Raw genomic sequence first — 24369 nt, 5'->3', positions numbered from 1 at the left:
TTAACACGGTTTATAGTTGGTAGAAAAATTCATAGTAATTACCAGCAGTAGTATGCACTCTAAATGTGGTGACTTGATTTTTACACTACAAGTGAAATAGGGTGCTAATGACAGGAATTTTATGATCTGCTTGCAGAAAAAAAAAAAGAGGCATTTTATCTGAAATAACAGGAAACAAAAACATTTTGTATGGGTTCTTTTTCCTTGCAGCACGTTTATTTTGTTTTCAAGAAAGGTGGTTGTACGTCCTGACTGAGAAATTGCACCTAATGATTAATAGAATGATGGATGTCAAGAATCACCTTTTTTAACAAATAATAAATCAACATTTATTTATGACAGGTTTTTCCCAGTAAAATTTACTATATTAGGGTCACTTATTTAACGAGGTGTCAATTATTAATACCACCAGTAAAATGTTGCCTCACAGCCAAAGTTATCTGCATTTCAGAATTTTGCTTGTGGTTTGCATTATGGCTGCTGTGCAGATATGTGTGTTAACGTGTGAATTCTACCTGATGTTTTAAAAGATAGATTATTCATTATAATATTTTTAAATGTTCTACATTTAATCTTGCTTTTGAGGAAATACCTTACTCATTTCAGGAGGGTTGGATTTTAGTTTATTTTTAAAATATTAAATCAGGATGAAAATTGCAGCCCCTTTGTATTATATCACAAGCATTCCAAAGGCATATCTTGTTTTATCTAATTTTTTCCATAATTTAATACAGAGATTAGGTTCTCTCTCTTTTCTGTTCAATTATTTACTAAGCATTTTCCAAATGTTACTTGGTATTCCCAGTGCCGAGCGTCAGGCAGGAGCGAAGTTGGAATTCATTTGGGCGCGCGGGCGCTTTCCTGCGGCGGCAGCGGTGGATTGTGGGGAGCGGCGCGGGCAGTGTCCTTCCCATGGTGGTATTGATTTGCCCTTCAGCTGTTTGCAGCGCAGCCAGAACCCGGGGCCTTGTTGTTGATTATCCGCACAATGTCTCGGTGAACGGTATTGACCCATTGCCGCGCGCTGCCGATGCCTCTGGATTTTTCACACCGTCTCCATGACACTCATAATAAAACACACTATCTTAGTGCTGCGCGGCTCTGGAAGGCAACGGGGCCACCCGGGGGGCGTTTTGTGATGGTGGAGCCGGGTGAGGGCTGGCTGGGGACCCCCGGGGCAGCGGGGACCCGCGCCCAGCAGCAGCGGGCAAGGGGGCTCCGCTGGTTGGGCTTTGTCACTGCCAGCGGCAGGGAAGGGTTATGGGAGGCCCTCGCAGGGCAGCTTTTGAAATGTTGGGATAATCCAAAGAGTTCATGAAGGTCTTTTTTTAAAAAAAAAAAAAAAAAAAAAAAAAAAACAAAAAACCCAAACAAAACAAACTCAAAAAAAGCTCTTACGAAAAGAGAATCAACATAAAATGTCAAGATCGCTTCTAAAATTTGAGATGCTCTAATAATAAGTTCCAGAATAATTATGACAAATAGAAATATCAAACCCTTTGGGGTTTTTTTCAAATCAATTAAACTACGTTTTACTATTAAATAGCCATATCTTGAAGGAGAGTACGGGTAGGATTCCTCTGCAACAGTTTTGTCTCTCACACTAATATTATTTTACACTGTACTTGAAATTATTAGTATGAACTGCCTCTATGGAGGGTTTTCTTTGTTTTTTCATAAATATTCATAATTTTTGTAAATTTTTCCCCAATAAGCAATTTTCTAGTATTAAACTGCACTAGGAACTCTGTTCTGAAGTTCAAATGAGAATTATTTAAAATACTAGCTAAACCTTGGTGTATTTTCATACGATATTTGCTGTTGAATATATTTAGCATTCTCCGTGGCTGGAGAAGTAGTGGGTTTGTGACCAGAATATTTGTAAGTCCTGCAAAGCCACGGCATGCCGAGAGAGGCGGTGGGAGGAGGATTTCCCAGTCCAGCGGCGTGCGGAGCAGCCCTCCGGGAGATGCCGAGCCCCCTCCACACCTACAGAAGACCCCAGTTCCCTGTAAGTGCAGATTTTTTTTTTTTTTTAATAGTGGCTGGTGCCACATCCATCAGCGTGACATCAGCGGTCTCCAGAGCAGCATTTAGCAGTTCAGCGTGTATTCATCATGGGTGATGTCTCTCTCAGGAAAGCAAAATTGTAAATGGAGGGAGCAGATGACTGCCAGCTCGCGGGCCGAGGGGAGGAGCAGCAAGGAGGGATCTCCACGATCGTCACCTCGGACCCCCGGGTGCTGGAATCCAGCAGCACTGGGCAGTGTGTGTCTTCAGAAGATCATCTCTTCCTGGTCTGAAGTTTTCCAGTAGTGGAAAATCCCCCAGAATCATCAGTATTTCAGTAGTTAATTATTTTCATTATTAAAGCTATATTGTGTTTCTAGTTCGACTTCGCTTTAGCTTCAGCCTCTGACCAGGAGGTCCTGTTTTACCTTCAACTAAGGTTAATTTGCATAAGAAGCTGTTAATTTAATTTCTACATGTGAGTGCTGTAGGCTCGGTCAAAGTCCCACCGTCGTACTCGATAAACCGCCGAGATGAGGCCCCTCAGGGCTGGAGGGTGTTCGCGGGCCCAGGGTGCTCTCAAGGATTGTGCCGTCCTGGTTTTTCCTCCCCAAACCCTCTTGGTGTTCTTCAGCTCTTAGCAGCAGCTTTTGTGTGGCTTTTAGGTTAAGTCAGGCCCTTTTGGGACCCTGGGAGAAACGCACAAATTCAGCAGTTTTTCTGTTTACAGCTGCATTCCAAACCACATCGATTAACCAAGATTTAATCCATCTAACAGCCAACCTGTTCGTTATGTATCATTTTCATTTCTCCCAGGAATGTGTAAGACTGCACCAAACCCCTTTCAGAAGGCTTGCCGCACGAGGGTTTTGACTTTTATCATCAAAACTTTGACTTTTATCATCAAAACCATACATTTCAGTAAGCTTGCTTGATACAACTTCTTTTCTATAAAACTACATTATTGACAACATTTATATTTATATAAACATTCCATTGGTATAAATTTCATATGAACCATACCTTTCTTGGGGGGATGTGCATCAGGTGGGTAAGCCTATAATTATTCAGGTCTTTCTCTTTGCTCTTTAAGGTACATCTAATACCAGGAGCTCTCTTCCTTTCCCTAGAACATCCTTGTTTTTCTGAGGATTGGTGGGAGTCTGTTAACGAGCTGTGAGCTCTTTGGCTGCTTCATTCAGAGCTCCTACATTTGCCTATGATTGTCAGTGCACATCTCGCTTGTGAGGGGCGTGGGGTGGTTGTGTGTGTGTTTTTAAGGTAGTGAATATAAATACAGCAGTGACTTTGTGCTTACACGTGGTTTGGCTGGTGCCCTTTCTGTTTCCGTGCTCTACACCGTCCCAGCCAAGAAAATTAGAAATGTCCATTCTGCTTGAAATTCCCATTCTGCTTGTGCATGTGACTTTTGACAAACTTCCTCAAATTTCTGTTTCTAGAGAAACTGATGGATAGCAAAAAGGGAAAACGTGTGGCTGAATCACCTCTCCGTTCCTCACAGGGAGGTTATATTCAGGTTGCAGATTACTCATCCTATGCTCAAAAATGAAAGCCCGGTACAAAATGTTTACAACCATGTTCTGTGCCTTAATTCTATTTTGAAAATAAATTATCATAAGAAAGGGGCTGAATAAGAATAACAACTTCAACAGAAAGGCTGCTATGCGATTAGCCTAATGCATGTATGTTTTTATGCCTTTTTTTTTTTTTTTTCCATTATCTGTGTGATCTCATCCTGCTTTTATTCTGGATAACAGAAGGCTGCCTACATTTAAATAGATGAATACTCACTGGCGATTTTTCTCTTGTTCCTGTCCTTTGTTATGCACAGGTTGTGCTTTTTAGCCTGACCTTTTACTGGTGCAGCTTTAGCCGAGCGTGGTTCTCCCATCTTGGAAGACAAAGGTGTGGGTATAAAAATCCCCAAAGCAGGTTTGTGGTGGTTCTGTGTCCACCAACTTGCCCGGCACCAGAGGGCCATTGGCCGGCACGAAGGTGCTGCCCGCCTCAGCCGAGGGGCTTTGAGCAGTCAGAGCTTGTAGGGGTATGCAGAGCTACCTGGAACTGAGTCATGGTTATCAGGTATTGCAAAGGTTAAGCTTTATCAGCTGCACAAAAAAAGGTTGAGGTTTCATCAAAAACTTCCATCCTCGCAACCCGTCGACCACAATTTGATGATGATTATTGATTATTTCACAGCCTTTCACTCACTCTGGCACTGCGGCCGGCCTTGATATACAGATAGGGCCGCAGTCCGGCTAAAATAAGACTCCATCTTGATAATGGACTGAGATGAGATACTGTTATTTGATAAAGATAATTGATGTTTCACAGTGAATTGGAAAACAGTTCTGAGTGCAGCGGATCTGTGGCTGCTCCATCTGCAAATGCGGCCTTTGTTTACAAACCATAGCAGGAGCCACGCCGTTAAACCTCCGCGCGAAACGCGCCGTTCAGCACGGCCTGGCAATTTTTAACCAGAAATAAAACACTTAAACTGAGAAGCACGATTCGTAATTTTGCCGTCACAGTGAAGTTTCTGGAATGTGTTCGTAGCTCAGTGTGCCTGTGCTGAGGCACCCTGGAGATGTTGTTTCTTCTGCGTGGGTTGCACTTGATAATTTATTTCAGGTGAGCTGGTATCCTAAAATCTTTTTTTTTTAGTACTTATACATGTGATTTGAATTAGGGAAAATGCTACTTTGAAAAAGTTGGAATTTGTTAAGGGAAATTAAGGCCTAGTGTATGTCTAGTTTTCTTCACTCTGAAGCTTTACCTCATTAATGTAAAACATAATGCATGCCTGTGGTCTCCCACCTACGCCTTTGTGATGACATGGTGCAGCCCCTGGTTTTGAATTGATTAAGGTATCACTCATTCCAAGTCCTGTTCACCCAAGTTCTTTTAGTCCTGTTACAACCTTTGTAACCTCTCATTAAGCAATAGGAGATGGCAGGGAGTGGGGTTATCATGAGCTAATGACACCCCAAGTGTGTTGTGTGGCACAGGGTTCATCTGTGTGCTGCTAATCCTCGAGGGGAGTGATTATCTAACGCTAACCGTGCCCCGGCGCAGCTCGCTGGGGCGGCCGCCGCGTGCTCCCTGCCGCCGGCGTGCCTGGACGGCGCTCCCCAGCCCAAACGGCAGCTCCGCCACTGATTCTGCAAACTGACAGTTTGGAGATTTGCTGAAGTGACTTAGGTACTCTGCAAAGTCATGACCCAGGAGACATGCTTCTTCCTTTTTTTTTTTTTTTCATTTTTAAAGAACTATATTTATTAAGAATATGAGGAAAAAAAATGCATAGTCATTTTTGCTAGGCTAGAAGCAGTCTCAGCAGGTTGGATGCAGTTAAAGATTCACGTTAAATTCAAAACAAATTGTAAGTTATCATCAACATGCCATTGAAATTCCTGTATTTAGAGGTGCGGTAATACAGAAGAAGAACGATACTCTGCTACTTTTTTCAAATGGAACGTTAAATCAGTGTCATCAGACTGTAGAGATATATTTCAGGTAACCAGATTTCAGGATACATGATTGTTGTTGACTTTGAAACGATGGGAAAATATTGATGTCTGAAAGTTGCTTAATAGTAGTTTGCTTGTCAGAGTGTCTAGTACTATTTTATAGCCAAAACAGATTTAGTGTCATGATTCATTAACTCTAATCGTGAGAATCCCTAAGAATTAACTCACCTACGCGCTCTCTGGGGGCTGTTCCTCATTGTGCAGGTAAGCAGCTGGCGTTTCATGTACCTCGTGAAAGTATCTGCCACAGAGGGATGCGTGAGCTCCTGCGTCAGACTTTGAGGGTCTGTTTCTCTCATCGACCGTACGCGGAGCCCAGAAACCTGGGGTCTGTGTGATTATCTCTGGTCGGAGTTATGTCAGGTGAATTCTTGCTGGGTAACAGAGTCCAGTCCAAAATCCCCCAATTAATTCATACATACAAGCTATTTGATAATTTTTCATTTGGAAATGTGTTTGGGTATATAGAGACTGGCTCTGCCCAAGTCACTAGTCCAAGGCTTTAGTTAAGCACGAGCACTAACGCTGCCTGCTGCTCCGAACGTCTTTGGGCCCCTCACCAGGTCAAGAGGTGGAGCCTCCTTCAGAAAATCCATCTGTTCTCCACATCAAGGGGGGTCTGATGGAACAAATCCATGAAGGTTATGGGAAAATAGCAGTGTACCTGCAGTGCTGTTCTCATTTTTTAGGGGCTGTTTGGCTGTCGCCTTCAGCCTGGGTATTCTGTGTGCCTGTCCGTGCGTTCCTGCTGGCTGGGGGCTCCAGTCTTCCTTTCCAAAACCAGAAACTCTTCCCCAGCACTGAGCTATAGATGATAGGGGGTTGTATATACTGCTGTGTATTTGATTTGTAATTTATGAAAACTTTGTTTCCTGTAAAGAAACCTGCCGAGGCCGACGTCGTTGCTGACAGGGTTACGTGTACACCGAGGGGTTCCCAGGGCCTGGACACCAGCTGGGACTTGCAGTCGGGTCTGTGTCCCCTGTGAATAGAGGATGGCTCTGTGGAGTGCACGCAAAGCACACGGGATAGCCCAGAAAGCCATCAAATATTCTATTTTCATTGATTAAATCTTGGGTTTCGTTGTAGATACTTGGAGAGGTACTTGTAACTGATACTGAAATGGGCTGCGCTCGGTGTAAACCTCTGTACGCCTGCAGGACCGGCTGCGGCAGGGGCTCGTGGTGAAAACGAGCGGTTCGTTTGGCCGAGTAGTGTCTCATTCTGTAGATGTTTGCTGCTGTGATCGCTCCCTTCCGCCGGCGCTTGCTCCTGCCCCGCGGGCGGGCGCGGAGGGTGCGTGGCTGGGGGAGCCCCCAGCCCCCTTTGGGGATCGCTGCTTTGACAGGCTCCGAGCGCTCCCCAGGAGGAAGCTGAGGGTGAGGATGCAGATGATGCAGGTACCAGCTGCCGTACGTAAAGACTCTGTTGTTTTCACTGGCAGATTGAAGAGAAGCCTGAGTTTGGCTCGGTTTATTTCAAAGCAAAAGATGCTTTTGAGCACTGGCTGGAATCGATGCTGTTTGGTCCCGGGTACTTCGTTTGGCTGACTGCAGAATTAAAATCAGAGCTTTGGCAGTCGCAGCAGTAATTGAATTGCCCATAGTATGATTTTATTTCCATACCTAGATGCCTTTGCAAATTTTTGTTCTTATATAAGGCAGAAAATTATTTCATACTATATTTGGAATGAATAGTCGCTCATGTCACAGAATCACAGAATCATTGAGGTTGGAAAAGCCCCTCGGGATCATCGAGTCCAACCCTCAGCCCGACTCTACAAAGTTCTCCCCTACCCCACATCCCCCAACAGCTCATCCAAACGGCCCTTAAACACACCCAGGGATGGGGACTCCACCCCCTCCCTGGGCAGCCTATTCCACTCTTTCTGGGAAACATTTTTTCCTCATGTCAGATGGCTTGTTTTAGTTAAGTTTGATTACTGAATAAAAGACGCCGTTCTCCAATGTACTGTATTAAAGGTAGAAAGATAGCCATCCCATAATGTGTAACCTGTAGGTGCGTTGACTGACACAGCCGCACTGACAAGCTCAGATGAGGCAGGAAAACCTTTTAGTCGAAACACACATCCTCAAACTGCAGATAAAAGATAATTACTGAGTATAACCTCTTAATTTCGTAGGCCACAATCCTTTTCTGACAGGGGAAGGGGAAGGGGAAGGGGAAGGGGAAGGGGAAGGGAAGGGAAGGGAAGGGAAGGGAAGGGAAGGGAAGCTGTGGGACTGCAGCATGAATGCCATCACGCTGTCTCCCCGGCATGTAGCACACGGGGGAGCACGCTTAGTGCGGGGCAATTCTGCTGCTTTACTACTTAGATTTCCAGGCCCAGACAGCCTTGTGGGAGGCATCGTGCTGGCCTGGCTGGTGCAGACCCTTTTTCCCTCTAGTCTGCAGTAGCTTGACCCCAAGCTGATTTTTCTAACCATGCCCAGTGCTACAGTTGAGGGATTTTATTCATTTTTACTGTAACAAGAAATGGTCTCAGCCTATCAACAGCAAATCCCAGCTACGTTAGGGATGCGGTAACAAAATGGCCACTTTTTTTTCCAAGTTTCTCAAATGTCTTTTAAAAACAGTGTTTAATTCTGTGGGGTTGGTTAGCTGGTGGTAACTTAGCAGTGTATTTTATGAGAGTAAACTGCGCTGATGTGCTTCTACAGGGATGCTGGTGGGGATTTAGCCAAGGTGTGAATTCATAGCACGCTAACTGCATTAACTCCTTACTCAGATATCATTGATCTGCACCGAATCTGCCTCTGTGCATCGCAGATAAATCTCCTTTGCACATATAAATATATGCATTAAGGTACAAGTAACAACTGTCAACTGCGAGTCCTCGCGTGCGGCCTGCGAGTGCTATAAATTCAGACCGTAACGCCCCTCCAACTTCCCAGCCTCAGTAGGCGAAGTAACGAGGCCTCGGGAATCATTAAATCTGCTTTTTAGGTCATGCTGATCAGCAATGCTAGTTTGCTAAAAGACGGTTGGTTGGGTTTTTTTCTTTCTGTACGTTTTTCTGGTTGATTTGGAGACTGGTTTAAAGGAGCTTGCCCACTCCGCCATTGCGGGCGTCCCGCGTTTGCGGACGGGGAACATCTTGTTGTCAGTGGGAAGACAGGGACGGATGCCAAGGGAGGACTGTGAGTCCAAGCGCAGAGCTCAGGACTGCTCTTGAATAATCAAAGTTAGTAAAAATTAAATTAAAAATTGATTCAGCTACGGCTTTCTACTTAACTCTTAGGCTTCAGCTGTCAGCTTCCAAAGTGGAGAGCCGACAGCGTAATCCATTCCAGTGAGGGTTTTTTCCTTTTTGAAGTGGTACAATTCAGTATACAAAAGTCAAATAGACTGGAAAAAGATATTAAACTTCCTGACCAGCCTCGGAGGCCACAAACCCCCCGCTGAGTTACAGATTTGTTACAGCACTGAGTTAGTAGCAGCCATAGGAGCAGCGACAGAAAGTAGGTATACAGAGTTATCCTGAGGTCTGTGAAGAAAATTGGCCTTCCATGTATTTAAAATTATGTCTAATTTAGCTGTTACCTCCTATTCAGACACTACTTCCTACACAAAAAGTGGCCTCAACTCTTTTTTCCCTTCTGTAAAAAGCTTTTTTTTTCTTCGGACGCTGCTGAAGCAGTTTTCTGGAGCTGTCCAGGGAACCAGCCGGCTGGGAAGGCAAATAAGGATTTTTTTCCACGTTGTTCTTACAACTTTCGTAGGAAATAATTTCTCAGAAATGCTATTTTTGTTAAAGAGAGAATCCCTAGATTACACTGTGCAGATTTGACAGTGTTTAGCCAGATAAATTGTTGTCAGTCACCTCTGTGTGTCAGAACTTCTTTTCCTAAAAGTCTATCGCTTCCTTTAAAGAAAAACTGAAACAAGAGGGTATGCAAATATCTTTTAAAATCAAAATTTAGGTCTATTGTTAACTCACATTTAATAACTTTCAGAATTTATATTCCATATTTTAAGTATAGACAGAGCACTAATGTGCATGAAATGGTGATGGTCAGCTCTGGGATTCTCCCTTTAGGGTTGCCCGTGGCCAGCGAGCACATACTTACACCCGGCTCTCGCTCTGTAGATGTACAGATGTTTAAATCATGTTACTAACACTTTTTTTTAACTGACCTATTTCTCCAATCTAGACATGACCTTTGTGAATGCGTTTTTGCTTTCAGGGGTTTGTTCTCTGTTAGGGAAAAACACGGTCCTGAACTCTGGCTTTGTGCCCGACTGCTTTCTGCTTTGCTCTCACATCCGTCAGTGCGAGTCGGCGAGCGGCTGCAAAATGGCTTTGCAGCTGCAGAGAGAGGGGCACTTGGAAAATCTGCGACGAGGATAAAGCTTTTCATCCAGGTATCAGAGTACTTTTCAGAAGGAAGTGAAACAATTAAGACCCAGCAAGGAAAATCTGTATCCCTAACATATTTAACTCATAACCAGAAAGATTTGTTGAACATATCATCTCGTATACTTTGTCAATGATTGACTAATTATTGATCATTAATTTGTTTGAAAGTTTTGTGGCTGTACGATGGCATATAATGCTCTAGGTATTATTACTATTATCATGAATTAACTTCCCTAAAATTTAGAGCAGTTGTGTGAATTAAGTAGCCCTGATACTATCCACAGGGTTTCCGAACACCCGGATGCATTTTGAACGCAGGGCCCAGAGCACTTCACCCTCTTCCTCTGCCCCCATCCCAACCGTCATTTAGTGATGTTTTAATAGCAAAATATTGTGGAATATGCTAATGTCCATAATCTGCGTAATATATATGCTTGTTTGATGGTAAAAAAGTGGACTTGAAACTGAAAAACTTCAAATGCAAGGACATGGCATCACTAAGTGTAAGCCATCACACACAAACTACTTGTAAGACTTAGACTCGTAGGAAAACATTCTCCCAAAATTTTAAAATTGAGGACTGCAATTTCCAAGTTTCCACTTGTTTTGATAGCGTTGGTGCTGATGCTTGTGACCCTTGGAAGAGGGTGTGAGTGGTAACTGTGGAAAGAACAAGCAGCGTCGGGGAGTTTGCAGCAGGCAACAGTTTGCCCAGGAACTGCCAAAGATCTGGAGATACGGCCGGTGCCGATTAGAAAATTAGAGCGAGGAGCGGCAAGAATCGGAAGGCTGGCTTCAAAAATGACAGCAGAGTTGCTTTCCCTGAGTCCGCAGGGCAGAAGACACTTCTAGAAGGATAATTAAGTCCCCAAACCCCACGGTCCTGGCGGGAAGCACCGATCTCGTTAGCATTTCCTACTCCGTTGGAGTTGCTGAACGCTCTTCTTTAAAGTCTTGGGTCACTTGGGAGTTTTGGCTTTGTGTGTGTTGCCAGTGCATCAAAGGCTCTGATTCAAAGGTTAAAATACTCTGATGCTCCAAATATGACTGTGACATCGTTCTAACTAGTGTTCTTTAAAACTTGGGTGAGTAAAGCTGGAGCTGCGAGGGAAGAGCTGCACCTTGACGGAACTGTTTGGGGACGAGTGCTTCTCGCTGCGTCCAAAGCCCCATAGCTCGCAGGCTTTCCTCGGCGCTGATGCGGCTGGGAATGAATTTTAGCCAAAGGGTACCTTGGCAAAATGTGCTTGGACTGGCGAGGGGGGAGCTTACGGGAACGTTGTGCCTGGCTGCAGATCTCGTGGCAGTTGCTTGAATAAGGGAGAAAAAATGAGATTGCTGCGATCCACGTTGAGCTGTCACCAGAGAAGTTTTAGAGATTGGAAACGTTCTGTGCTCTGGCTGCTACGTACTCCAGTTATCAAATTAAAGTCAGCATATGTAGGCAGGTGAAAAGCAGATTTTTTTTTTATCAGTTTAACTCTTATTAAGCAATATTTCCCTAACAGTAAGTACCTACATAGGAAGAGGGGATGCTCCATGTATTCCTGTCTCCTGTTAGCTCACTGTAGGGCAGCATTTCATTCTTAGGCTTGTTAGAATTTTTAATAACTTTGTCTTTCAATAGGGACTGATTTTTAATGAAAATTACGAGGTTTTGACAAACAGTGTCTGCAAGAGAGCACATTCTCTCTTCTCATGACTGTCTGGTGCTGTGAGCCATATGGGGTTATCTAGGTGCTGATTTATTTCTTGGCCTAAGTTTATTATGTCTAAAAAAGACTGTTCTATGAACTGGGCTGTTTCAGTGCAGTTCACTGATGCGAGTTGTATCAAACTTGCATGTTTGCTAGGAAAATAACATCACCTATCCGATCTGCTCCTGAAATGTTTGAATAATACTTATTTTTCACTTTTTAAAATCGCGCATCACGCCTGAATCATGCAGCCAGAACCCGTCGTTCTGCTGGGTTCATGGCCATGGGCTGTGTGTCCTCCCGGGGCTGAACGACAGCGTTGGCCGGGTTTTCCTCGGAGCACGTGTCCTGCAGGGCACGGGGCCGGGGCTGCTGCGCGTCTGGTACCGGGGTGGGGGTACCCCTGCCCTCCATGGCTTCCTTCCTCCTGCCAAAGCTATTAAAAATAAGTATTTTTCCCTGAGGCCTTCAGGTAGTCACTAAATGAAGTCGTTGTTGCCTTTAAAGTTGAAGACCCATTAGCTTAAGGTCAGAAGAAGCTTCTCGCGCTCTGTCCGACCGTGGTGCTCCTGCCCCCGCCTCCCGCCTCGCTGCTCGGGTTGCTGTCGGTAATCAGGGTTTAATTTTGTCTTTCTAACAATTTGCACAGCTCTTCCCATCAAGGGGGATGGTTTGCATCTTGGTAGTTGGTGAGATGAAGTCCCTCTACCGATGGGTAGATCTGGTCCGTGTCGGGCTGTTTTGGAGAGCGTTTGGTGCCTCTTCTCTCTGGCGAGCGCGCTCTGGCGCGGGGCTATCAGCCCAAACCTCCTCGCTGCCGTCGAGCGGCAGCCTGGAGGGGTCTGTGGTTCAAGGCCTAAAGTTTTATGGGGCTTCCCAGCAGTGAGCGTGTGCGGATCCAGAGCCCTGGTGCTTGGCCAGGATGAGCTCTTGTCCAGCTTCCTGTCCATAGCTGCTGGGTTTCTTACACCAACTGCTTCTGATTATTATTAGACCCCTGTCAGCAGGGATTGAAATGAATTCTTTTATATCTTGCAAAATACTATTAAAAAAAATGGAAAAAATATTAAGCACTTTCTTCATCCATTTTGATTGGTAAGAATATCCCAATCACACTCCAAATTCATATTTTAAATTATTTTCCTAGAAGGTAAAGCATAAAGCTTAGCCTATGAGCTGTCGAAACCTCACTTAAAACACTAATTGTCAGGGAGGTGGGGATTTCAGTAACAATACCAGGTTGTCTAACACGTCTCATGCAGATATTCCGAGGTGACATTACAGTGTTATGAACCTTTAAATAAAGCACAGCAGCATTAGTTTTGCAGAGGAGAAAAATCACTGCTGATAGTGTGGAGTGGCCAGTTTATATGTTCGGGGGCGATTAATTGTCTTTCGGATTTTGATGGTCCATGTGAAAATCTTGACCCGACAAGTCCGTTCCTAAAGCGAGAGCATACACGTGTGTGTGTGACGGCTGAAAGGCTGATCTGTGGAGATCCAAGCACACGCTTTTACGATGGTTTTGGGGAAGGGAAGGGCAGTTCTCGCCTCTTCTGTGCAGCGTCATGAAGTGGTTTGGGGCCAGAGCCGTAGGATTTGGGGACGGTTTTAAACCATCCCGTAACACTTGGGTGGCTGCAGCTGTCGTCTCATTTTTTCTGGATTAAGTTCGGTCGAGAAAGAAGCTGCTTCATTTTCTGGTTGTCATTTGCCCAGGAAGTAAAAGCAAATTGTAATGAGGGACTCCCAGCAGGAGAACCTCCTAACAAATGAGAGGCAGATATTGACTGACAGCCGGCCTGCCGCTCCAGTGATAAATGTATTTTTATACACGGCCGTTCAAGGGCACTTTCTGCTCCCTTTGAATGCTGCTTGTCAGATCGTGCACCGCACGTTGGAATACTGAGTAATTATAATGGCTGATGCAAAACTGTATTACTGTAAGGTTAAAAGTTGTTATATATTCTGTTCGGCTAAAAAATGTAATGCATGCGCTTTGACTTTATCATGATATTATTGAGAAGCCACCTGAAGGACAGGAAGAAAATTAATTTTAAAACGTAAATATACTCTTTTTCTCAGTACAGTCCTGAAATTTTTACTGCAACGGTTAGTATTACTGGAACTACCATAGAAATTAGATTGTTAAAGATACTAAAACTGCTTTAAGTTAATAGTATTTTAGATATTTCCACTAAATCGCTTAGAACGTAGGGATTTTTTTTTTTTTTAAAAGTGTTCATAAAAACCTCTGAAGGACCATCTTGAAAGAATTTACTTCTGGTATGAAAAACGAGACAGTATTTTAGATACCTTTTCAGGCGAAGACGTTTAGTTTTGTATAACTTTGTTTTCATAAAAAATAACAGCTGGGGATGCCCTTGCCCCTGCCTGCCCCCTCCCCAGAGCCGGCTGTGGCCATGGGTCGTGGCCATGGGCCAGCGAGGTGGCTGGGGGGTGCCTGGCCTTGGCTAGGGCAGCGCTCATCTTGGGGGAGAGACTTCGCTTGGCTGGTTCATCCAGCGAGGACGGCTGTAAACAAGTGCGTTCCCTTCTTTTTCTAAACACAAAGATTAGTATATGTTACGTTATTCAAGACTTAAGCGTAGGACTTCCAAGTTTTGTATCATTCAGAAGAACCGTACCGCGACAGACAGATGTGCAGGAACCCCGGGGAGGAGTGCTGCTGCAAACAAAGAGGAGATTCGCAATCTCCAAAGAAAAAAGAGAAAAATGGGTGCTGGGCACAGCACGTGGCAGCCTGGTGAAGGTGCTTCTCATCTCCTGGCGACTGCGGTGAGAGCGGCCGAGCGGGCACCGCTGCGGCTTCTCTTTGCCATTGTAGCAAGTATTTATCTTTATATATTCACTTCATGGGTTTGCCGTTTGTATCATTATCTTGAGGGCTGATATTTATTCCTCTGCACAGTTTGGGCTCTGTATAATGTTCTGTAGGGTTTTGCACCCTACGTTAGCATTAAAAGCCAACTTCTAATTTTTTATTTAAAAAAAATAAATAAAAGAAACCTTTTGTTTCTGTTCCGTGGAATCACTCAGCGCGTGCCGCTGCCAGGGGACCTCAGAGAAGTAAATACATGTTGGTAAAGCACTGCTAACCTGTTTTTTATTTTTGGCTCGTTTCTGGTTACGTAATTTGCTATATGATTCTTTAAAAAAAAAAAAAAGCTCCAGGAATGACTGATCTGTCAGACCCAACTCTGTTTATTAAGATCAATTCTAAACTTGCATTACTTTCGTTTAGTTGGGAGGGGGAAGTAGAGGGAGAGGTACATTTTTTTCAGTGGCGCCACCAACACCAACGATTTTCGGCTTAACATTTCAGTTGTTAACTGCCTGTTGTTAGACTTTGCCTTTAGCATAATGAGTTTTATGTTTGTGATTTATTTATGGTCTTGTATGGTGTTGCGTTTATATCTAAGAACACTTCTGGGTGTTTGCTGTGGCAGATCACCCTGGCTTGGCTGCTGCAATTGCCCGTGAAGTCATTGCCAGTGACTCCTCACTGATCCATGAAGGAGCTACAGAATCGCCTCCTTAATTTTCAAATAACCATTCCTTGCCCAGAGATGATTTGTATCCCGTGCAGAAGTTGGAGCTGGTATTTTCCTACCGCTCCAAGCTAAAAGCAGGCGTGTGGTTGGAAGGGTCTCGCTTCGCTGTGGGACACCTCTGCTTTTGCCCGTCCTTCCTGTGGAGGTACTGGAGGGGCAGCGCTTCCGCGGGTGCGGGAGGCAGGCTGCTTTCTCAGAAAGTGAATTTTTTTGTTTCCCTTCAGTAAAAGTACCCCTAGAGATCGGGGAGATAAATATCAAATAATAAAGGTGATAAAATATTAGTGTGTCTATAAGAGTACCTAAGTTACTTTATCCATTTAAAGTATGCATTTCGGTATATTTATGAAAATAAAATTGCTGCGGTGATACAGTGTTTATTTTTTATGTCAGCTTTAACAGAATATTGCAGTTCAATGCAGAGTTTACCAAATATTGGACTTAGAATTAGGTTGTCATAGCTTCAGTATATCATGTGTTACAGGACAGCGACGGTGGCAGGTGCAGAAGTCAAATAGTCTCCCAGGAGCATCCTCCCATTAAAAAACAATTGCTTGGGCAGGGGGGAGCTGCAGGCAGCTGCGCTTCGTCCCACCGTCTGCCCGTCAGAGCGAAGCCTATTTCCAAGCCAGGATCACCCAGATTTCTGCATTGTGTGCTAACAGAACCGCTCCGGAGCCAGAGAACTGCAGACAGGAACGTGCAAGCAGCCCCAGAGAGCTCGGCATGCTGCTCCGCTGCGGCATCAGCGCCGTGCGCCGCGGTGAGCGGGGCTGGCCGGGGCTCCGAGCCCCGAGGGTATACGGGTGCAGGCGGAATAGTCGGAGTGGGCAGCGTTACTTTGGTTTTGTGACGATGGCTCCAAGGCCTCGGAAGCCCGTTTAGATAGTGCACCAAAAAATAAATCTTGGCTTGAGAGGATTAGCATCAATTAGAGAAGCACTTCCTTTAAATAACAAAGCAGATTAATTCCCTTAAGGATCGTCCTTATTGGAACACATTTTCAGTAGTAAAAAGAGCAACAAGTGTGCTGGTACTATTGATTTTTCTACCTTTGTATTACCAAAACATATTTTATTGACAAGTATTACTTGCTTGTTAAGTGCTAAAGAGTTTGATGGGTCTAAACATCGGATCATCTAATTAATTGCCCTTTCAAACTTTCATCCCAAGCTGCGGTGATTACATTAAAGAGAGAGGTTTGGGGTTCTATTGGAGTTCTGTTGGAGTGGTAAGCAAGAAATTAATATATTAATGGGTTCTTAATATCTAAGGCTAACTTCAGGTGCAGGGTACCATTCCGAGGAGGTCTTCATCTTTTCATGCCCCAGCGACGGGTGCAGGAGCACTGCTTTCATTTTTGCAGCCGAATTTGGTTTACTGAATGTTGCCCAGTCTCTTCTCGCAGAGCCAAACCCTGCTGATTTAAAGCTGGCGCTGAGCCTCTTCGTGCAGAAAGAGCTGCTCTTGTGTATTTTTGAAGCAAGACTTTGTGTGCGCTTCTGCCACCAGCCCTTGGTGCTGGCTGGAGCGGGGCTGCCGGCTGTGGGAGAGGCTCTTGGGGTTTGTGCCGCCGGGGTGCAGGGTGGGAGGCTTGGTGAGCCCTGGGTTTGCCCAGTCTGAGATCTCCAAAGTGGTGGAGAAGATGTAACACAGGTGAGTCTGCCTTGTGTAAAGCACCCGCGTGTTTTGCAGTTGTCAAACAGTAACCTCGGGTAACGAGTAAAGATCTTAACGGTGGCTCTGACCAGGGAATAAGTAAGCAACTGTTCGTGGTGTTTCCGACATACGTGTTTATATCCCAGAATCATCTCGGTTGGAAAAGCCCTTGAAGCTCCTCCAGTCCAACCATGAACCTCACCCTGACCATTCCCAACTCCACCAGATCCCTCAGCGCTGGGTCAACCCAACTCTTCAACCCCTCCAGGGATGGGGACTCCCCCCCTGCCCTGGGCAGCCCATTCCAACGCCCAACAACCCCTTCTGCAAAGAAATCCTTCCTAAGAGCCAGTCTCTATGTTGTTGGATATTGTAAAAACTGAGTATTTTAACACTGGTGAGCTGGGCCAGGGTGGAGCACCAATCCCCTGCCAGTGAGGAGCCCGGCGCTGCTGTCACGCCACGCAGAGAGCTGTGCTGTAACAGGGGGTGTAACATTAAATATTGCCAAAGATGATCCAGAAAATTTTTTTGATGGCAAAAGTAGTGCATCACGACTGTGTGGTGCGTGTCTGCGCATCTGTGATGCCCTGCCATGAGAAGTACGTGTGTCAAATAATAGTTGCAGCTCTGACTGAGAAAATACGAAGTCCCTTCCAGTTGTTGTATTAGTTCTGGAAAAAAATCCCTTACGCTTCCTCTACAACATAAGGTTTGAACTTTTAATTATTCTGACAGTAACCCAAAGGATTCCAGTTGCTTCTAGTTGGATCAAGATTGGGCAGAGGGGATGCCCTCGCTGGGGGGGGCAGCTCTGCCTCCTTTGTGGGGATGTTTCCGCCTCCCCATGTTTGGGGTGTGTTCTGGTGATATTTCTGTCGTTGGTCGGAGCGGAGAGGACTCTCTCTGTGAGACGGTGCCCTGTGCACACGGAGGGGTGGGATGAGCCCGTGCAGCCGCAGGTGGACATAATTCCATCGTCTGCCTCTTGGGGAGGTTTTTACGAAAACGTGACCACATTCCTGTGCCGTTGGGAGCGGAGCTGTGGTCGTCTCGTCACCGTTTCTGTGCAGAGTTCGCTGCAGCTACCCCGAGGAAGGAGCAGTAACGTCAAGCATGGTGGTCCCCAGTGATGGGGAGGCGGGTGCTCGAGCCACGGGGGCTGCCCAGCTCTGCCCCGGCCCCCAGCGGCCTCGTGCTGGTGTCAGGGAGCCAACTGGAAACGTCCAGCACCCTGAACGGGGTCACAATTCTGCACAGACCATTTGCAAAGGTAGGGGGGTGGGTTTGTGTATCTTGTTGTTCCCTGCCCGCTGCCCAGCCAGCCGTGGAGCCTCCCAGGCAGCCTGTTTAAAATCTCCTTTGGGGAGTATAAGTATGGCATTTTTTTAAAATTCCCGTTAAAGACACATTTATGTTCATATACCTGACAAATTACTTTGGTTTAAAAACTGGATTTTGGCAGGGAGTGTGTTCGTACGATGATTTAATTCCGTTTTATTGGCTAAGCAGCTATTAGAACACTTAAAAGAAATTGCTGTGGTGTTTAACGCTGAGCTGCGTGTGCTTGAGTCCCACCCGATCGGACATTTCAGTGCCGTGCTCTCACGTTTCACATTGTCTGGAGGCTTTCAAGTGCGCTGTGGAAAGGGCGTTCTCCGTGCTGAGCACAAGCCCTGCCTGTGACACGGCAGCAGTTAGGTTTCGTGCCACTTCTTCAGCTGCGTGGGAGCAGCACGTGCCCCGCCGTCCTCCCCGACCGACGGGAACCACCTCTGCAGCAGAGCTTCGCTGTGCTCCTCGGGGGGATTTGCTGATTGACACGCTGACAGTCAGAAAATGAGTGCTAGAATAACAGAAAACGTAGGTGAAAATGAAAAGGCGTTTCCACGTAGTGTTTAATATTTACTGACGGTGATGGTCTCCCTCGCTTTTCCAAAAAAAAAGGTCTCTAGAAGTTGATGTGCGTTGCATTTGTGTTTACTTAAAAGTCTGTCTGGTGTCAGTGTGGTGACGGGTAGTGAATCCTCTGTGTTCCTGTTCTCCCCCCTCTCACTAGACTATCCACGGCCACAAAGGACCCATCACAGCGGTGGCTTTTGCCCCTGACGGCCGGTACCTCGCCACCTACTCCAACTCCGACAGCCACCTCTCCTTCTGGCAGGTAAGGGCACGTTACCGTCCGTCTGCACGCGCGCGGGGGACGAGCTGCTCTTTGGGACTTGCTTTTCTTGGGAACCACATAATGCGCGAGGAAATGCTGACAACGGGAAAGGCCCTGAAGTTGGGGCGACTTGGGCACAGGCCGGGGCAGCAGCAGCTCCCTGGTCCATGTCCCTTCCGACTGGGAGGGAGGGAGTTCTCTAACTCCTGCAACCCCATCAGTTCCAACAGACCAAGCTTGGGGAGCATGTCTCCTTATTTTTTTTTAAATGCAAAACTCTCAGTTCCTGGTACCGCGGTGCCCGTGCCCCCCGCCCAGCTCCGCTCTGAGCCCCTGTGCGGTGCTTGTGTCGGGGAGGAGCTGTCTTCTGTTTCCCTGATCGTCCTGAAGGCAGGAAAACTGGGATATAAACAATATAGAGAGGGTCTAAACCGCAGGAGAAACAGCCAGGCCACCATTTTGTGAAGTATCTAAAGGTTTCTTTTCTTTAACGCATGAGCAATCTTTTTCTTTGTAATCTCACATCAGTAGGAATAATTTTTGTCAGTTGTGGGCTGCTGCCTACGTTCCTCAAGCAGGGTTTTTTTTCTTCTTTCAAATGGCTTTAGACTTAAAAAATACTTTGTTTGGAAGGAACTGATCTGATCGAGCAATGTGTGCTGTCAAAATCATTGAGTCTTCCAGTAATCAGACTATAAAACAGAACTCAGTGTGCCCATAAGCACCACTTCCACTCTAACACACTTCCCCAATTGCCTGTGTTGTTCAGTAGTTCTACAGGTACCCTAAAAATTCCTGAATTATCCATCACTATACTGTGTGCTTTCTGAAACGGCGAATGAGAACAGCAAGAGCCTTCATCCATCAGTTACGTTTGTTCTACTTAAGTGCTCAGGGAAAATCTGGAGAGCAATCAGGCCAGATCTTTCAGAATTGGCAGGGAAAAAAAGTCAGGCACGAGTATTAAATTGTGGTCTGCCATGCTCTTCCAGGTGTATAAATGTTCCTGTTAAAGTGGCTTTTACATAAAGAGTTAAATATACCTACACATTTAGTTTTAAAATGTGACCTCGTGCACTGGTGATTTTTCCCTTCTGTGTTCTATTTGGCACTATTATTAATGCAGGAAAATCAGTAACATTAGTCATCTTAAAAGGGTTATTACTCAAGATGATTTAAATTGTGAAAATGTCAGTGGTGCTTGCATGCTCCCTGCTAGAGATGCCATGATTTACACTCTCTGACACCGCTCTGCTGCCGAGAAGAGCCAGGAAAAAGTAATGGCTTGTACTTTGTACTGATCAGAATTCAGGACGTAGCATCAGCAATAACGCGCCTTAAATGTCCCAGGATTTGCCAAGGTTTCACGGGGCACGTCTCAGGGCTGCAGCCGGCCGGTCGCCTGCTGATGGAAATCCTGGGCTTGCGATGCGTGAGGATGGAAAGGGGTTTTCGAGAGCAAAGCAGCGTTTCAGAAAGCGTAGGATTTGGGGTATTGCGGTGGGTTAAATCAGAGAAACTCAGTTTTAAAAAAGCAGAGCTGGACAGGATGCTGCAGCAGTAATTGGCTGGCTTTCTGAAGAGCGTAACTCAGCCGATCTCTTCTGAGCAGCCTCTTCATCTACCAGACAATAAAACAGCTCTTGCTGTTGGTTTTATATCTGTTCGTACCTATCGTGACGGCTGCTCTTTATTCTGCCTGTCTTCAGCATTAGTGCATCTACGATTTTGATAAATAATATTCTAGCATTACTGTAATTTTAGTAATATCACAGAATCAGAATCATTCATTGAGGTTGGAAAAGCCCCTTGGGATCATCGAGTCCAACCCTCAGCCCGACTCTACAAAGTTCTCCCCTACACCACATCCCCCAACAGCTCATCCAAACGACCCTTAAACACACCCAGGGATGGGGACTCCACCCCCTCCCTGGGCAGCCTATTCCACTCTCTGACCACTCTTGCTGGGAAAGATTTTTTCCTCATGCCCAGTCTGAACCTCCCATGTTGCAGTTTAAAGCCGTTCCCTCTTGTTCTGTCACTAATCACCTGTGGGAAGAGACCAGCACCAACCTCTCTGCAATGTCCTTTCAGGGAGCTGTAGAGAGTGATGAGGTCTCCCCTCAGCCTTCTCCTCCTCACACTGAACAGTCCCAGCTCCTTCAATCTCTCCTCACAGGATTTATTCTCCAGGCCCTTCCCCAGCCTCGTTGCCCTCCTCTGCACTCGCTCCAGCCCCTCGAGATCTCTCTCGTATTGAGGTGCCCAAAACTGGACACAAACTCCAGGTGTGGCCTCACCAGTGCAGAGCACAGGGGGACTATCACCTCCCTGCTTCTGCTGGTCACACTATATCAATCCAAGCCAGGATGCCTGGTTGGAGACAGCGCTGGTCCTGGGAGTGGTGGGGTTTGGGAGGAGGCCCAGGGGCGCGTTGCGGGTGAGCCGCTCCCCCACAGCGGTGGGCAGGGTGGGTCACCCCGGGGTGTCTCTGCAGATGAACACCTCTCTCCTGGGGAGCATCGGCATGCTGAACTCGGCGCCCCAGCTCCGCTGCATCAAAACCTACCAGGTGCCCCCCGTCCAACCCGCCTCACCGGGCTCCCACAACGCCCTGCGGCTGGCGCGGCTCATCTGGACCTCCAACCGCAACGTCATCCTCATGGCTCACGACGGCAAGGAGCATCGCTTTATGGTCTAGGGTAAACCCCCCGCGCTAAAAACCCAGCGTTCCTCCTCAGTCTCCCTCCCGCGGCGGTGCCCGCGGACCTCCCGTGGGCGCCGCCGACACCGTCCCCGTTTCCCTGGCAGGCGGGAGGCGGAAGGCACCAGCAGCGTGGGCGCGGCGCGGCGGAGGCGAGGGATCGGCGGCGGCGTGGTGACGCTCCTCGGCCGGGCCCACAGCACCCAACCAGGCACAACCCGGCCCCTTCCTCGCCAGACGGCCTGTCCAGGCGGCAGCCCCCGTTAAACGCCTTTTCCCTTTGGAGACTCCCGCAGGATCGCAGTGTTTACCAAAAAGGCTCGTGTTTACATGGACTTTCTCCCAGGGAGCACCCAGTGACGGCGCGTGGCGCGTCTCGGAGCTCGGCACTTGGGTTTCTCAGTGAGGGGCTCGTTGCCTCGGGATGGGGAGGGGGTGAGTTTTAGGGGGGGTGGCCCGTGTTCTGATCCGAAGGGGATGTTTCCTCACACAAAGTCTCGGTTTTCAAGAGATTTGGAAGCGCTGCTGTGGCCAGTCACTGCTGTAGTCTGGAAGAAAGATAATAGTCCACGTGTAAATAATAATTAAAAAAAAAAATCTCTTTAAGATGGAATAGCAAACTTGAAAAAAGGAGTATTTATATATACAGGTGGTTTTTGTTACCAGTGCAGGTATTTATTTAAAAAAAAAAATGACAAAAAGCTTTTTTTTCCCTAAAGCCGCTCCCATTTGTGCCGGGCCGTGCACCCTGCGCTTGTGTCACCCCCACGGCTCCCGCAGGAAGGACACGGGCCCTGGGGGGGGCGGCACAAATGGCATCGGCGGGGAGCAGCTCTGGCTGGAAAAATGCTGAAAAGCGTGGAGCAGGTAAGTTATCTGAATGGAGATGTTGAAACATTCTCTTCAGTAGGAACATTCCTGTGTACCATTAGCTGTGACTGTGTTTCCCTCTTCTTACATATCTAATTTTGTGAAATATTTAATAGTGTGAAAGTATGCTGGTTTACGCTCACAGTAAAGAAAAAAAATCTATAAAATACTATTTTATTTAAACATATTGATGTATATGTTTGTATAGCTTTTTCTTTGCCGTTTCTGTCTGAAAAGCTCACAGAACTAAGGAGGCTGTCTTTACATAATAAAGCAAAAACGGTACTTATAGAAGCTTCCCTTCCCCAAAAAGGAATAAATGTATTATTTTAAAATGGCTTCTAAATATAAAAAGCATTGATTTTCTTTTTTTAGGTGGCCTGTGTAGTACACCGTACACGGAAGTGAGATTTACAGTCCAGAGCTACATATCTGTTTGCTGTTTAAAAATCATTTTCAAAGTCTAAAAAGCAAGAAATTAAGACCATTAGGAATGTTTAACACAAACTGCTGTAAAGTTTAATTTTCTCTGGCGGGAATGTAGTGTCTAGTGGAGAACTCTGTAGTAGAATATCAGGGTCTTTTCTACGTGAACTAATGCAACATGCATGTACATTGTGTTTATACAGATATATGTGTAACCTTGGAGATTAAAAGAAACACAAGAGAGGGGAGCGAACAGAGGCTTTTCGTCCGTGGAATGAAACGCTGTGGTTTTCAGTGTAGGCTCCCGAGGAGAGTGCTGGGGTACACTGCGGGGGTTCTCCCCCCAGCACCCCGGGACCCGAGCCCTGGGCTTGTGGTAGCTCACACAAGTGTATTTGTTTGAAGCGAGAAGCGTACGGGGTTTTCCCAGCTTCAGGAGCAAGCTGGGATTTTCCTCACAGTCCTGAAAATGGGTTGGTGTGGCCAGAGCCGCGGCACGGCTGGCGAGGGCTCTGTTTGCCGAGGAGTCACCAACCCCCAGCGTGTCTCTGGTGGGAGCCGGGACCGGTCGGGGCCGCGCGGTCCCCGGCAGAGATCCCTTCCCGTTAAACCCAGCCTCCGCCTCGGTGACTCGGTTAAGCCCAGCCCTGAAATCATGCCCAGCCTCGTGCTCTCGGCACTGCGGTGAAGTGTATTGTCATTCCAGTGTAAGCTTTTAGTGCTTTATTGATTTGTTAGTGCTGTATTTGGACTTGTCCTTGTAAATGTAGAGACGTATGTGGCTTCGTTGGCAGTTTACAAGCAAAAGATGACATGATGAGACACCTGTATGAAAATGTTGTGATGATTGAAGTCAACATGGATGGGGAATGGTTCAAGTGTCTGCCTCTCCAGCAACTTCTTGATGACTCCACTCCCCGTCCTCTGTATGTATTCAACTTCCCGGTGTAAATATGCTTGTGAAATAAAGCGGAATCATACTGAAGGGTGTTGGTTTCGTGGCATCAGCCTGACGGTGTGTGAATAATCGCCTGCTGCTCATTCACTGCCCAGTAATCTGAAGTCTTTCCACCATTTGAGAAACTTCTTCCTTTTCATTAGAAAATCGGCCTGAAGGAGAGCAGAATGAGGCCGCAGCAGAGCAGGCGGGGGGGTCACAGTGGAGGGACTTCAGCCTTCGTTACAGACCACGGAGGCAGGAGGGTGCTGAGAATAAGGTTCTTTAACTCCCTGAACACCGTACCCAGGCAAAGAAGGGAACGTTAATCTTCCAAAAACTCACCAACACTGCTGGGTGCCCGGCGATGTGCTTCCCTTGCCCTCTGGTTCGCA

The 24369-nt window shown here is 46.4% G+C and overlaps 1 protein-coding gene across 2 annotated transcripts in view; it reads left to right on the top strand.

Annotated features, from left to right (window-relative positions):
* Window positions 1-24022, top strand: part of LOC141917568 (WD repeat-containing protein 7) — a 132928-nt gene extending 108906 nt beyond the window's left edge. The window contains exons 27-31 of one of the 2 annotated variants that reach the window (XM_074810867.1): window positions 18933-19037; window positions 21535-21739; window positions 21849-22110; window positions 22461-22608; window positions 23241-24022. In XM_074810867.1, coding sequence (XP_074666968.1) covers window positions 18933-19037; window positions 21535-21738 — 309 coding nt within the window. In that variant the 3' untranslated portion in view covers window position 21739; window positions 21849-22110; window positions 22461-22608; window positions 23241-24022. Of the gene's footprint in view, window positions 1-18932; window positions 19038-21534; window positions 21740-21848; window positions 22111-22460 lie in introns of both variants that reach the window. The other variant, XM_074810868.1, reaches the window with a different exon arrangement.
* Window positions 24023-24369: the final 347 nt, after the last annotated feature.

Source organism: Strix aluco, chromosome W (genome assembly GCF_031877795.1).
Source record: "Strix aluco isolate bStrAlu1 chromosome W, bStrAlu1.hap1, whole genome shotgun sequence".
NCBI lineage: Eukaryota > Metazoa > Chordata > Aves > Strigiformes > Strigidae > Strix > Strix aluco.
Note: the sequence above shows the minus strand (reverse complement) of the source record. Positions and strands in the feature narration are given on the sequence as shown.